This window comes from Pristis pectinata, chromosome 5 (assembly GCF_009764475.1).
Source record: "Pristis pectinata isolate sPriPec2 chromosome 5, sPriPec2.1.pri, whole genome shotgun sequence".
Lineage (NCBI taxonomy): Eukaryota > Metazoa > Chordata > Chondrichthyes > Rhinopristiformes > Pristidae > Pristis > Pristis pectinata.
The window spans coordinates 88,145,726-88,160,521 of NC_067409.1; the positions used below are offsets into that span (position 1 = coordinate 88,145,726).

At 46.1% G+C, this 14,796-nt stretch overlaps 1 protein-coding gene across 6 annotated transcripts in view; it reads right to left on the minus strand.

The window, feature by feature from the left end:
- Positions 1-14,796, minus strand: part of cep72 (centrosomal protein 72) — a 133,133-nt gene that overhangs the window by 57,962 nt on the left and 60,375 nt on the right. For all 6 annotated transcript variants that reach the window (XR_007956402.1, XM_052016695.1, XM_052016694.1 and 3 more), the window contains one exon: positions 6,669-6,847. Coding sequence is in view for 5 of the 6 variants with exons in the window: in XM_052016695.1 (XP_051872655.1) it covers positions 6,669-6,847 (179 nt within the window). In the remaining variant the exon portion in view is untranslated. The remainder of the gene's footprint in view (positions 1-6,668; positions 6,848-14,796) is intronic.

Genomic DNA, 14,796 nt, shown 5'->3' on the forward strand with positions numbered 1-14,796 from the left:
ACATTGAAAAGATGATGGTAAGCAGCCTTCTTGAACTGCTCTGATCTTTTTGGTAAAGGCACTCTCACAGTACTTCGGTGTTGAATGTTTCAGGACTTGGACTATTGGCAATAAGACCTTCAAAATTTTCCAGGTCAGGAGTGTGGTTTTCCCATGTACCTACCACCCTTATCCTTTACGACAGCAGAAGTTATAGATTTGGGAAATGCTGTCAAAGTAACCTGGACAAGTGACTTCCGCATAATTTGTGAATTATATACATTGACCCCACTGTGTACTAGTAATGGAGGGAATGAATGTTTATGGTGGTTGAAGAGGTGCCGATCAGGTGGGCAGTTTTGTCCTGGGTCACGTTGGATTTCTTGAGAGCTGTTGGTGCTGCACTCATCCAGGGAAGAGGAGAGTATTCCATAATGCTCCTGACTTATGGATGGTGGAAAAGTCTTGGAATGTCAGATCACTTGCCGCAGGTTATTCCAGCCTCTGATCAGCACTTGTTGCCATGGTCCAGTTTCTGTTGAATGGTATTAATGATTGATGCTAATGCCAGTCAATGTCAAGAATAGGTGGCAAGACCACTGCGATGAGTTGTTACTTGCCAATTGTCAACTCATCCTGAGTTTTGTTGAAGTCTTGTTCCATACAGGTATGGACTTCTTCTTTTATTGAGGAGTTTTACTGAGGAGTTGCAAATGGCATTGAACATTGTACAAGTATCCATGTACATCCCCATATCTAAATTTATGATGGAAGGAAGCACATTAATGAAGCAGCTGAAGATGGTTGAGCCTACAACACTGCTTGGAAGAACTCTTACAGCACTGTTCTGGGGCTGGAATGAATAAACTCTGACAACTATATCCATCTTCCGGTGCAACTTCAACCTCTCAGGGGTCTTCCCCTCGTTGCCCATTGACTTCAATTTTACCAGAGTGCATTGATGCCAAACTGGATGAAATGCTACCTTGATGTCAAGGACAATCATGCTCACCTCACCACTGGAATTCAGTTCTTTTAACACAAGTAAACAGGAATGGGAGTGTCCACCAGGTCCTTCAAGCCTGCCCCATTATTTAATATGATCATAGCTGATCTATGTTGGCACAAACTGCTCTTTTGTACCAATTCCTTGATCTTTCGATCGCCACCTTAAATACATCTAATGATCTGGTCTTCACCATCCTCGGGGACAGAGAATTCCAGATGTTCACTACCCTGCAGAAGAAGAAATTTCTCAGCACTTCAGTTTTAAATGACAGCCCCTTGTTTTGTAACTACAGTTCCTTGTTTGTGACTCTCCCACTGGTGAAAACATCTCAACATTTACCTTGTCAAGTCCCTTAGGATCTTATATGTTTAAGTAAGGTCACCTCTCATTCTTTTAAACTTCAAGGAATACAGACCCAATCTCACTGAATAGGATAAACCTCTCAAGCCTAAGGAAATAACCCAGTGAATCTCCTTCAGACTGCCTCCTATGATACTATATCCTTTTTGTTTTAAGGTAAGGGGACCAAAACTATGCCAAGTATTCCAGTTGTGGCCACACCAACACCCTGTACAAACTCCATTTGCCAGGCTTTCCTCCAATTACTCAATTTATCTATATCCCATTGAAGAATCACAATGTCCTCATCACAACACGCCCCTCTACTTATCTTCATATCATTGGCAAACTTGGAAATCTTACGTATCGTTTTCCTTCTTCAGGTCATTAATGTAAATACTAAAAAAAATCAGGTGCCAGGAACCAATCCCTGCAGTACTCCACTAGTTATTTCCTTTGGACCATGTTTGAACAAAAGCCACAATGAAGTCTGGAGCAGAGTGGTCCACATGAAACCGAAATTGGGCATTGGTGAGTGAATGCTGTGTGAAAGCACTAATGACAACAGCTTTGATCATTTACCTGATTATTGGAAGTACATTGACTGTAATTAGAGTCAGACTGAACCTGTCCTGCTTTTTGTGATCAGGAAGTATCTAGACAATTTTCCACCTTTTTGGCTGCCAGTTGGGCAACTGTATTGGAACATCTTGGCTAGATTACCAACTGATTGTGAAGCACTGGTGCACAGGTCTTCAGTACTACCACTGGGATGTTGTCTGGTCCCCGAGCCTTTGCTGTATCCAGTGTTCTCAGCCATTTCTCACCATATGGAGTGAATTGAATATCAGTATTTCTAGCTAAGATATTGGAGAACAGCTGGTAAGTTAAAACTAAAAATGAAACAAAAAGACTCTTTGAAATGGAGAGCACATTTCTGTTTCTGTAGGCCAAATCTCAAGCAAATGGCTCCAGCCCATTCAACATTTCCAATGAAACAATATATTAACAAAGGGAGCAGTTATTCTTAAAGGAATACACAAGCAATATTACACAAGCAATGAATGTCTAAGGAAAAAGAAAAAAAACATGCAAAGTAACTGTCTAGTCTCCCTATACTTTGGCACAAAATCCTCATGATACTCAGGTTGATGGACTATCCTTCCAGATCTGGTTTAAACTGGTTGCACTTCTCCTAGCACCTGTTGCCACGTTGTACGTTTCTCACTTAGTAGGGTTAATAGTGCATCTGCTGGTATTCCCACCTCTGCGTTCATTAATCAGGCTTTTTTGATGGACTGCCTGAGAGGGGGCCTCTTCTTCTGAGAAGGAATGCATGTCACATCACAATGCCCTTTGCTATGTCTGGTGGGAGTATCCATTTCTGATGGGTGAAAAGTCTTTGGTATCTCTGTTCAAATAGTACATCTGTCACCTTTTAGCTGCCTGTTTTCCTTCTCCCTTTTTTGCACCTCTCACTCCAGAAATCTTTACATTGTTGGAAAGAGTCTTAATACATATAAACAAGTATTTGCACCAACACTGCTTGTCATGCCTTGGGATGGGGTTTTGAGGAAGATTAGCATGCTCAAATTGGGATTAGTCAAAGATGACAGCATTTCCTGGCCACCGTCACAGCATTGATGGTTTTGCATTCAAAAAAGATTAAAGGTGCACCACTGTTAGCAGATACAATTTCTCTTCTAGATGAAACAAACCTAACCCAACACTGGCCCAGGGACTGTACAGAACTTGATGAGAGTGAACTGTTCAGTTGGTTGGTTCCTTTCGAAAGATCTCCTATTTCTCTGTATGGCCCCTGATGTCCTCAGACAACGGAAAACTTCTCTCACTCTGTAAAAGCATCCATTCACTCCAAAATGCAAAGAGTAAACGTGCTTGATCATGTACCTTCCTAGCTTAGGATCAATTACCCTTTTGTCTCTGAAAATCAGGCCACCTTGAGTGCCCAGTTCATCTGTCATGTGGAGGTATGGTCTAAGAACAGGCTCAACCTCACACTGCCCCTTTCCATCCTCTCTGAATCACACAGTTCAGGTGCTGCACTTATCATCTTGTCTGGCCAACTCCTTGATCACTTGCATCAATGACTCTCAGATTGTAATGTATGTCAGTATGTTGATTCCTTCAAGCTCAGTATCCAAGGCATTCTTTGTGCCCTAGAGAAAGACATGGCTAAATGCATCAGTTCCGCACACGTCATTAACCTGACAGTGATAAATCTTCAAGGTGTATGCCTGCATGCATACAAGCATTCTCTGCAAACTCTTTGGTGTTCTATGGGGAGGCTAAACAGCAACGTAGTACCTCACTTGGCACACAGGATACATTCCCAGGAAAGAATGCTCCAGTGGAAACAACACCAGAAGGAGTCATTATAGCACTATATAGTTCTATAAAGACACGTGTAGCTGACAGGAGTGCAGTGCATGGAACCTGGAGTCAACTTCTGCCCTCTCCACTGCTGCTCATTGTACACCAGAAGTCTGGTTGAGCCTGCCACTGGTGCTCCTGCAGCAAAGAAACCATTAAACTGCTCTCATTGCCACATGGCTCAGTGGAGTGAGTCACAGAGGCAATGCGCAGAGCCTGTTTGTGAGGGCTGACATTGGAAGGGCTGGGGCAAGTAGTGCAGCCATTCAACGCTGAGACGTGGGGCTCAAGACTGTACCCTGGCCAGCATAGTGAAGGAACATGGGCCATTACTAGCAGCGTTGGCTCTATGTGTTGAGAGACCTTCTGGATTAAATGGTCTGTCTCATCACCTTCTGTTGAATGTCTCCCTAGTCCAGAGACTTTTTCTATGGTTACTGTTCCAAGCTCACTTTTCTGAGTTGTCTGCCTGTAGTCTCATAAGAGCACATTGAATTAGGAGCAGGTGCAGGCTACTGAGTCCCCCAAGCCTGGTCCATCAATTGGTAAGATCACAGTTGATCTGATTGCAACTTAATTCCCATCAAATTGCAGTAACTTTCAATCCCTTGATTACCAAGCAACTATTTACATCTGCCTTAAAAACATTCTAAGATTCTGATTACATGGCTTTTTGAGGAAGTGAGTTCTAAAGACTCATGACCCTCTGAATAAAACAAAATTCACCACATTTCTATCTTAAATATGTGACCCCTTATTTTTAAACAGTGACCTCTGGTTCTTGATTTTCCCACAAGAAGAAATGTCCTCTCCAAGTCCATCCTGTCAAGGCACCTCAGGATCTATATGTCTTAATCAAGTCACCCCTCACTCTTCTGTACTTCCCTGGATATTGTCAAGTTGAAGGTTATTGTCATACACAGGGTATAAATGCCATGAAAATTAGGTTTTTGCAGCAGCAGCAGCAGCAGCACAGTACATTATAAGCATCACAAACATAATTTAGAACATAGACCAGTACAACACAGGAACATGCTCTTCAGCCCACAATGTTGTGCTGAACTAATTAAGCTAATGACACCTAATCCCTTCTGTCTACACATGGTCCATATCCCTCCATTCTCTGCAAATTCATGTGGCTATCTAAACATTTATATCATATCTGCCTCCACCACCAATCCTGGCAGTGCATTCCAGGCACCCATGACTCTGTGTAAAAAAAAAACTTGCCCTGTACATCTCCTTTGAACTTTCCTCCCCTCACCTTAAACAACCTCTAATATTAGATATTTTGACCCGAGGAAAAAGATACCAGCTATCTATACTTGTCATAACTTCTGTCAGGTCTCTCGTCAGCCTCTGCTGCTCCAGAGAAAACAATCCAAGTTTGTCCAACCTCTCCTTATTGGACATGCCCTCTAATTGAGTTAGCATCCTCGTCTGAACCCTCTCCATAGCCTCCACATCCTTCCTATAATGGGGAGACCAAAACTGAATGCAATACTCCAGGTGCGGCCTAACCAGAGTTTTATAAAGCTGAAACATAACTTCCTGACTCTTGAACTCAGTGCCTTGGTCAATAAAGGCAAGCATGCCATATGCCTTCTTTACTACCTGTCGACCTGTGTGGCCACTTTCAGGGAGCTCTGGACTTGGACACCAAGATCCCTCTGTACATCAACGCTGTTAAAGGTCCTGCCACTAACTGTGCACTGTCCCTTTACACTTGATCTTCCAAAGTGCAACAACTCACACTTGCCCGGATTAACTCTGCCATTTCTCTTCCTATATCTGCAATTGATCTATATCCCAATGTATCCTTTAGCAATCTTCTATATGATCTACAACACCACCAATCTTTGTATCGTCTGCAAACTTACTAACTCACCCATCCATGTTTTCATCCAAGTCATTTATATATATCACAAACAGCAGAGGTCTTAGTACAGATCCCCACAGAGCACCACTAGTCATGGGCCTCCAGCCTGAATAACATCCATCAACCGCTACCCTCTATCTTCTCTGGGTCAGCCAATTCTGAATCCAAACGGCCAAGTCACTGTGGATCCCATGCATCTCACTCTTCTGGATGAGCCCACCATGAAGGATTGTACATAACTTACATGACAAAAATAAACATAACAACATTAGTACAAGTTGAGAGAGAGAGAGAGAGAGAGAGGGAGAGGGAGAGAGAGGGAGAGGGGAGAGAGAGAGAGAGAGGGGAGAGAGAGAGAGAGAGGGGAGAGAGAGAGAGAGAGAGGGGAGAGAGAGAGAGGGGGGAGGGGGAGGAGTAAGTGAGGGAGGGAGGGGGAGGAGTGAGGGAGGGAGGGAGGGAGGGAGGGAGGGAGGGAGGGAGGGAGGGAGGGAGGGAGGGAGGGAGGGAGGGAGGGAGGGAGGGAGGGAGAGAGAGAGAGAGAGAGAGAGAGAGAGAGAGAGAGAGAGAAAATGAAATATAGTCCAAGGTAGTGTTGGGCCAACCAAAGCCAACCTTTCCTCATAAGGTAACCTGGAAGTATTAGTTTTGTAAATTTTCTCTGAAGTGCTGCATAATTAACCATTTGTTTTTTTTCTCTCTGATTTCTCATTAGTTATGAAGGAAACTGCACTTTAAAGATTATAGATTCAATCTTTTTTCAAAAGCCTCTGATTTAAAAAAGACAAGTTAATGCACTGACAGTGTCAATATAATCACAGATCAGAAAAATGAAATCATACAGCAAGTTTGCATTTTGTTTGAATGTTTTTGTCTTTGACATAAGGAATTGACAAAACCTGACTAACTAATGATTGGAAAATATAAAAGAATATGATTTCTGTCAGCTAAATTGGTTTCTAGTCTTATATTTACTATCACTGAATTAATGATGCAGATACTTCCCTTAACAAAAGGGCTTGAGTATTTTATTGAAAGTGGTAATGAAAATACATTTCACAACATTCTTACCTTGCATGTTATGCAACTCGGCCTCAGGAATACTCTTCACCGAACCTGTGATTCTCGCAGGTGCATTCATGTTCCAGTTACACTTTGCAATGAGGTTCAAAACAGCTTCATCATCTTTATCAAGTTCTGAGTATTTCTTTGCCAATGAGCCCACAAACTCTGCCCTTGGGTGCCTGGGCCTACAGTAGAAAAGAAATCAGTAATTTAGAGAACTGGTTCAAAAAGCATGAACTGAATCAACACAAGGCCTAATCCTGCCTTTTTCCAAACATATGAACAGCTAAACAACCATCAAGAAGGGAAAGCTGGCCATTTTTGCTGGGGTGTATAACCAATTTCAGCTGGTCAAATTGCAGAAATGGCTGAAATAAACAACATTTTAAGCTTGAACTTTTGTTTTTTTTCCTCTGTTGACTTTGCTAACAAACTCCTGCATGTGGAGATTTACAGGTCTATAGGTCTAGGTGGCTGGCCCATAAAATGAGTTAAAAGGAGTGAAAAATGCAAGAGGAGAATCAGCCATGAAGACTGCTTTGTTCAGCAATGATTGCTGTCAGGGGACCTAGCAAGGTATGATAACAAGTTGGCTGATTAACCAACTATCTTAAAGAATTCTCAAAGATAACAAAACAGTACAATTTTTAGCTAACAAATTAAGCACTTAACACATGCAAAATAAAAATTGCAATACACAGAAAATATTTTTAAGTTAACAAATATATAATTCACTGAGTTTTGCAATATTGATTTAATGGAATGGCAATCTACACAGAAAAAAAATCATTTTAAGAGCCAGAGTCAGGTTGTTAAGGAGGCTCAATGGAAATTAAAATTCACTGACACCTCCTCCAAAGTATAACACTTTCAGTTTCTTTTATGTATCTGTCATTGCCAAAAAACAAGAAAGATTAAATGACAAAAGAGATGATGATAATGCAAGGATAAAAGTGGGTGCAATGATACAAAAGATAGATCCAGAGTAAATGCAGATGCAGTATCATTATCTGAACTCATCGAGTCCAGAAGGTTTTAATGAGCCTAATGGAAATATCTTGATGTTTTTTCTTCCAATTACACTGAGCATCATTGGAATACTGCAGGAGACAGGTCAAAGTGGGAATGAGTTAGAGAATCAAAGAGGTGGGTGACTGAAAATTCAAGATCATGCTTCTGAACTGAAAGGAGGTATTCTCCAAACTTGTAACTCAACCTCCTCTTGGTTTCTGCGTCATGATTGCAAGGTGAACAATGATCACGGTATACTAAACATAATGTGCAAAAATACAATTTCATCTGGAAACAAATTGAAGCTCTCGACAGTTTTAAGAAGGTAAAAATGCAAAATTTAAATGTTATTATTCTGAAGGGAAAGGGGAATTGGAATTGGTTTATCACTGTCACTTGTACCGAGGTACAGTGAAAAACTTGTCTTGCATACCGTTCATACAGATGAATTCATTACACAATGCACTGAGGTAGTACGAGGTAAAACAATACAGAATGAAGTGTCATAACTACAGAGAAAGTGCAGTATAGGTAGACAATAAGATGCAAGGTCAAAACGAAAAACTTGCGGGCTGCTCCCAGAACACTACGCAAAAGATGTATTTCACTGTGTGCTTCGATGTACATGTGACTAATAAAGATATCTTATATGCAGGACCAGGAGTGTTAACTACAGCGGTGAAGATGATTTGTTTTTTTCAAACCACGCTTTAAAACAGTTCTATTGCGCTTACACCCATGCTACAATTTGATAAGTGCCATGGAACAATACTGAAACTTTGAAAAAAATCCTTGGTCAGACCACTGCGCCATTAACTAAATTATACAAAAAAGAAAAAAAATCAGTAATTGAAAAGTAGAACAATGTAGCTGTTGGAAATCTGAAATAAAAATAGAAAATGCTGGAAAAACTCAGCAGGTCACGCAGCATTGGAGAAAGAAACAGAGTTAACATTTCAGATCACTGACCCTTTATCAGTACTGGAAAAATGAAAAAAACAAGCACATTTCATCTGCAGAGCAAGGGGACAAATTGGTGGAACACAGGGAATATCTGTGTCAGAGCAGATACCATGGCTGTCCAGATGACACAATTATTTTTGGTTTAATCTAAGAGAGAGAAATGAATCCTTCCTGATTTCCACTGCCTTCAACAAGATTCCTCCCACAAGAAATATCTTCCACTTCTCAACTCGCACCACACTTCCACCTTGGCCAACTGCACTCCTTTTCATGGGACCTTCCAAAGCGACTGCAGAAGATACGAAACCTGCCCCTTTACACCACACCTCTCCTCTATCCAGGGACCCATAAACACCTTTCAGGCGAAGCAGCAAATCACTTGTACTTCTTTGCACTCATGATGTGGTCTCTGACACTGGAGAAACCACATGCAGATTGGGTGGCTGCTTTGTGGAACAACTCTATTCAGTCTTCAATGTTGATCCTGTTTTTCCAGTCACTATCACTTTAATTCTCTGTCCTACTTCATTTTGACCTCTCTGCCTTTAGCTTCCCACATTGTTTCAGCAAAGCCCAATGCAATCTGAGGAATAACACCACATCTTCTGTCCAACAATAATGAAATCCTCAGAGTTCAATAATGAGTTCAACAATTTCAGATACACAGCTTTCTTCTTTGTGTCCAACTGGTCTGATGCAAGATAATTAAGTCAATTGTTCTCTCCCCACAGATGCTACCTTTACAACTGAGTTTTCTAGTATTCTGTAGCGGTTGCTACCGCGAAATAAAACAAGAAGCTAGTCGGAGGAGTGTCGAACAAGAAGTGGTTATTTTCCCGCCTTGCGCGGGCCCTTTAAGGGAGACTGTTCCTGCCCAAAGCAACCGGCAATGACGTAAGTACTACGTCATCAAGACTTTCCCGCGTGCGGGTTCTCCCCGTCGCTCGGGGAAGACGAGGCCCGTCGCCATCTTGGGCCTCGTCGCTCCGACGCCGCGTGATCCGACTGCCGAGCCAGTTCGCCCGACTAAACGGTGAGTCGCCATACAACCCCCCCCCCCCCCCCCCCCCCCAGAACCGGCGATACAGTCCCCAAGGTCCGCGGGCTGTGCCAGCTGCCGCTTAGGGGGCCGGTCGCGGCGTTGCAACCTCGACAGGTTGTTGCAGATCCAAATGGACCGGTTTGAGGCGGTCCGCCGTGAAAACCTGTTCCCTGCCTCCAATGTCCAAAATAAAGGTGGATCCATTATTCCGTATGACTCGGAACGGTCCCTCATATGGTCGTTGCAATGGCACCCGAGGTGTGCCCCTGCGAACGAAAACAAACTTACAGTCCCGTAGTTCCTTGGGCTGGCAGGATGGGGCTTAACCGTGCCGTGAGGTGGGAATCGGGGCCAAGTTGCCAAGCTTCTCGCGCAGTCTTTGTAGGACTGCTGGGGGGTTGTTCCCCTTGGTCCCGAAGGGCAGGTATGAAATCCCCGGGGACAACTAGGGGCGCCCCGTACACAAGCTCAGCTGACGAAGTGTGGAGGTCTTCTTTGGGGGCAGTGCGTATGCCGAGCAGGACCCAAGGCAGCTCGTCAACCCAGTTAGGACCCATCAAGGCCGATTTCAGATGGCGGTGAAAACGTTCCACCAACCCGTTTGATTGAGGATGGTAGGCCGTCGTGGTGTGCAGCTGCGTCCCTAGCAGGTTCGCTAATGCAGCCCAGAGACTGGAAGTGAATTGGGTGTCTCTGTCTGAAGTGATGTGGGCCGGAACACCAAAACGTGAGACCCAAGTTGTGAGCAGTGCCCGGGCGCAGGAATCAATTGTGATGTCAGTCAGGGGGGTTGCCTCAGGCCACCTCGTGAACCGGTCCACGATGGTAAGGAGGTACTGGGCTCCTCTTGAAACCGGCAGAGGGCCCACGAGGTCAACGTGTATGTGGTCGAACCTCCTACGGGTAGGCTCGAACTGCTGTGGTGGGACCTTGGTGTGTCGCTGGATTTTTGACGTCTGGCAGTGCGGACAAGTCCTGGCCCACTCACTGACCTGTTTGCGCAGGCCATGCCAGACAAACTTGCTGGCGACCAGTCGGACAGTAGATCTGATGGACAGGTGCGCCAACCCATGTACCGAGTCAAAAACACGTCTCCGCCAGGCTGCAGGGACAATAGGGCGGGGCTGACCAGTCGCAACGTCGCAAAGTAGGGTCCGCTGACCTGGACCAACCAAGAAATCTCGGAGCTGCAGACCTGAGACTGCGGTTCTGTAGCTGGGCAGTTCATCGTCGGCTTGCTGTGCGTCAGCTAGGGCCGCGTAGTCGACACCCAAGGATAGGTTGTGGATGGTTGGTCTGGAAAGTGCATCAGCAACGACATTATCCTTTCCGGAGACATGTTGGATGTCAGTTGTGAATTCGGAAATGTAGGATAAATGTCTCTGCTGATGAGCTGACCAGGGATCGGAGACTGTGGAGAAGGCAAAGGACAGAGGCTTATGATCGGTGAAAGCGGTGAAAGGCCTGCCTTCTAGAAAGTATCGGAAATGCCGGACCGCCAGCTACAGTGCTAGAAGTTCCCGATCAAAAGCGCTGTACTTCAGTTCTGGCGATCTAAGGTGCTTGCTGAAAAATGCCAAGGGTTGCCAACGGCCTTCGAGTAGCTGTTCCAGTACCCCACCCACCGCGGTGTTGGACGCGTCCACTGTGAGGGCAGTCGGGATGTCAGTCCTAGGGTGTACAAGCATCGTGGCATCTGCCAGGGCGTCTTTGGCCTTAATAAAAGCAGCCGCAGCCTCGTCAGTCCAGGTGATGTCCTTGCCCTTACCAGCCAGCAGCGAGAACAGAGGGCACATGATATGGGCTGCTGCAGGGATGAACCGATGGTAAAAGTTGACCATCCCCAGGAATTCCTGTAGGCCTTTGACTGTGTCGGGGCGGGCAAAATGGCGGATAGCGTCCACCTTGGCGGGTAGGGGTGTTGCCCCGTCGCTGGTGATTGTGTGGCCGAGGAAATCGATAGAGTCAAGTCCGAATTGGCACTTGGATGGGTTGATTGTGAGGCCGAAATCGCAGAGGCGGGAATACAGCTGGCGGAGGTGGGAAAGGTGTTCCTGGCGGTTACGGCTGGCGATCATTATGTCGTCTAAGTAAATGAACACGAAGTCCAGGTCTCGGCCTACCGCATCCATCAGCCGCTGGAAGGTCTGCGCGGCGTTCTTAAGGCCGAACGGCATCCGAAGGAATTCGAACAGGCCGAATGGGGTGATAATCGCAGTCTTGGGGACGTCATCCGGATGGACCGGGATTTGGTGGTATCCCCGAACGAGGTCCACTTTGGAAAAGATGCGGGCCCCGTGTAAGTTCGCTGCGAAGTCCTGGATGTGAGGGATGGGATAGCAGTCCGGGGTGGTAGCGTCATTCAGCCTGTGGTAGTCGCCGCAGGGCCTCCACCCTCCGGTGGCTTTGGGGACCATGTGCAGGGGGGAGGCCCAGCGGCTGTCTGACCTGCGAACAATCCCCAGCTCCTCCATGTGATGGAACTCTTCCTTTGCCAGGCGGAGCTTGTCTGGAGGTAATCGTCGTGCTCGGGCATGAAGGGGTGGCCCTGTAGTAATGATGTGGTGTCGTACCCCGTGTTTGGGCCTAGAATTCGTAAACGAAGGTGCCAAAATTGATGGGAATTCGGCTAGGAGCTTGGCGAAATCGTCGCCAGGAAGGGAAATGGAGTCCAGGCGCGGGGCTGGTGTGCTGATTTCTCCCAGGGGATAGGTCTGGAAGGTGCTAGAGTGGACTAACCGCTTCCCTCGCAGGTCGACTAACAGATTGTGGGCCCGAAGAAAATCAGCTCCTAGGAGTGGTCGGGCGACCGTGGCAAGGGTAAAGGTCCAGGTAAAACGGCTGCCGCTGAATTGTAATTGAAGTGTACGGGTGCCGAAAGACCGTATCATTGTACCGTTGGCGGCATTGAGTAGAGGACCGGGTGGCCTGTTACGAGTGTCGCGGCCGGTCGGGGGCAAAATACTGACCTCCGCTCCAGTATCAACGAGGAAACGCTGTCCAGATTTCTTGTCCTGAACGAATAGGAGGCTGTGTCGGCGGCCGGCCGCCGTAGCCATCAGCGGCGGCTGGCCCTGGCGTTTCCCTGAAACTTGCAGGGTGGGCGGCATCGACGGGCCTCCGCACCCCACCTCTGATGGTAGAAGCACAGCTGGTCACCTGTGTCGTCGTCTGCGTTCCTGGGGTGTGGTTGCTCGGTTGCTGGGGCCGGGCGAGGCGGGCGTTGGGCTCGCGGCCTGGTGATTTGACTGACGGACGAACCGCTCTCGCGCTTGGCCCTCCACAGGACATCTGCCCGGGCGGCCACCTCACGGGGGTTGCTGAAGTCGACGTCAGCTAACAACAGGTGGATGTCATCGGGGAGCTGTTCGAGGAAGGCCTGTTCGAACATCAGGCATGGCTTGTGTCCCTCGGCCAATGCCAGCATCTCATTCATTAGGGCGGATGGGGATCTGTCCCCCAGGCCGTCCAGATGAAGCAGGCGGGCGGCGCGCTCACGATGGGAGAGGCCGAAGGTCCAAATCAAAAGGTCTTTGAAAGCCGGGTACTTATCTTCCTCCGGAGGCAACTGGATGAAGTCTCCAACCTGGGCAGCTATCTCTTGGTCCAGAGAGCTAGCCACATGGTAGTACTTCGTGGAGTCGGAGGTGATCTGCCGAAGGTGGAATTGTGCTTCGGCCTGGTCAAACCAGACGCTGGGCCGAAGTGACCAAAAGGTGGGCAGCTTGAGGGCCACTGCGTTGGCTGCTGTGCTGTCGGCCATTGCGCGGGTCCAAAATCCGTTTGGACCGTTGGGGTCACCAATGTAGCGGTTGCTACCGCGAAATAAAACAAGACGCTAGTCGGAGGATTGTCGAACAAGAAGTGGTTATTTTCCCGCCTTGCGTGGGCCCTTTAAGGGAGAATGTTCCCGCCCAAAGCAACCAGCAATGACGTAAGTACTACGTCATCAAGACTTTCCCGCGTGCGGGTTCTCCCCGTTGCTCGGGAAAGACGAGGCCCGCCGCCATCTTGGGCCTCGTCGCTCCGACGCCACGCGACCCGACTGCCGAGCCGGTTCGCCCGACTAAACGGTGAGTCGCCACAATTCTATTTTGTTTCAGATTTCATGCAACTGCTGTTTGGCATCTCAGTCTGGCATATTATTTTTTCTAACTGCCCTCATTCATCATCTACTATTTACACTCTTCCAGACAAATTGGGTATGATTAACTAGTATTCAATTCCCTTTCTTTCAAACTGCATTGAAACCAACCGTTTCACCCAGACAACCATGGTCTCCACAACTTATATGTTCTGATGAGGGGTCATTAACCTGAAATGTTAACTTTATTTCTATCTCCACTCATGCTGCCTGACCTGCCGAGTAATCCCAGCATTTTCTGTTTTTATTATAGAAACATCCCAAGGTCAATTTCTCTCCTGCTCTCAGCTGGGGCAGTAATATAGCATGTGCTTCTAGGCAGGTGAAGGCAAACACGAACTGGATCCTCAGTCATAATTACAGCCAATGCACAAGTGTATAGGTGGGGAAAATTATACAAAGAGTAAATTGGCCGAATAACATACACCCATTGTTCAAAATCTGACATGCAGATTGAAGTTCAGGAGAAATACAAGAGGACCAGTAGTCCCTGAAGAACCACAATAATTTGTGTCAGGAATGGGTAATACCTTACACAACACAAGACTAGGTTCATTTCTTCATTACTAGATAACGAAGTATCATGACAAGAATACAATATAGTAATATACTAAATAGATCAGTAAAATACATAATCAAGACCATGATCGCCTTTCCAGGAACTCTGAAGGTTGAAGGCTGATAAGGTTGAAGCTTTCAACATAGAAAGGCATCATGACAGGTATATGACAGAGTACAGTACAACTCCATATTATTGAGGGGTTATATTTCTGGAAAACTGTCCATTTTGCGATTTTCTGTAACACAAACCTTGACGAAAATTGAAAAACATTGTTGTTTCTTTTGCATTTTGTGCTTATTTAGGTTTTTTTTTCCCCCCCCATAAATTTCATATCTCAAAATTTTTGGTACTGATTTGAGAGTTCCATAAGGGCAAATTTCTGTTACCCAAACTGCCGTAACATGGGGTACAC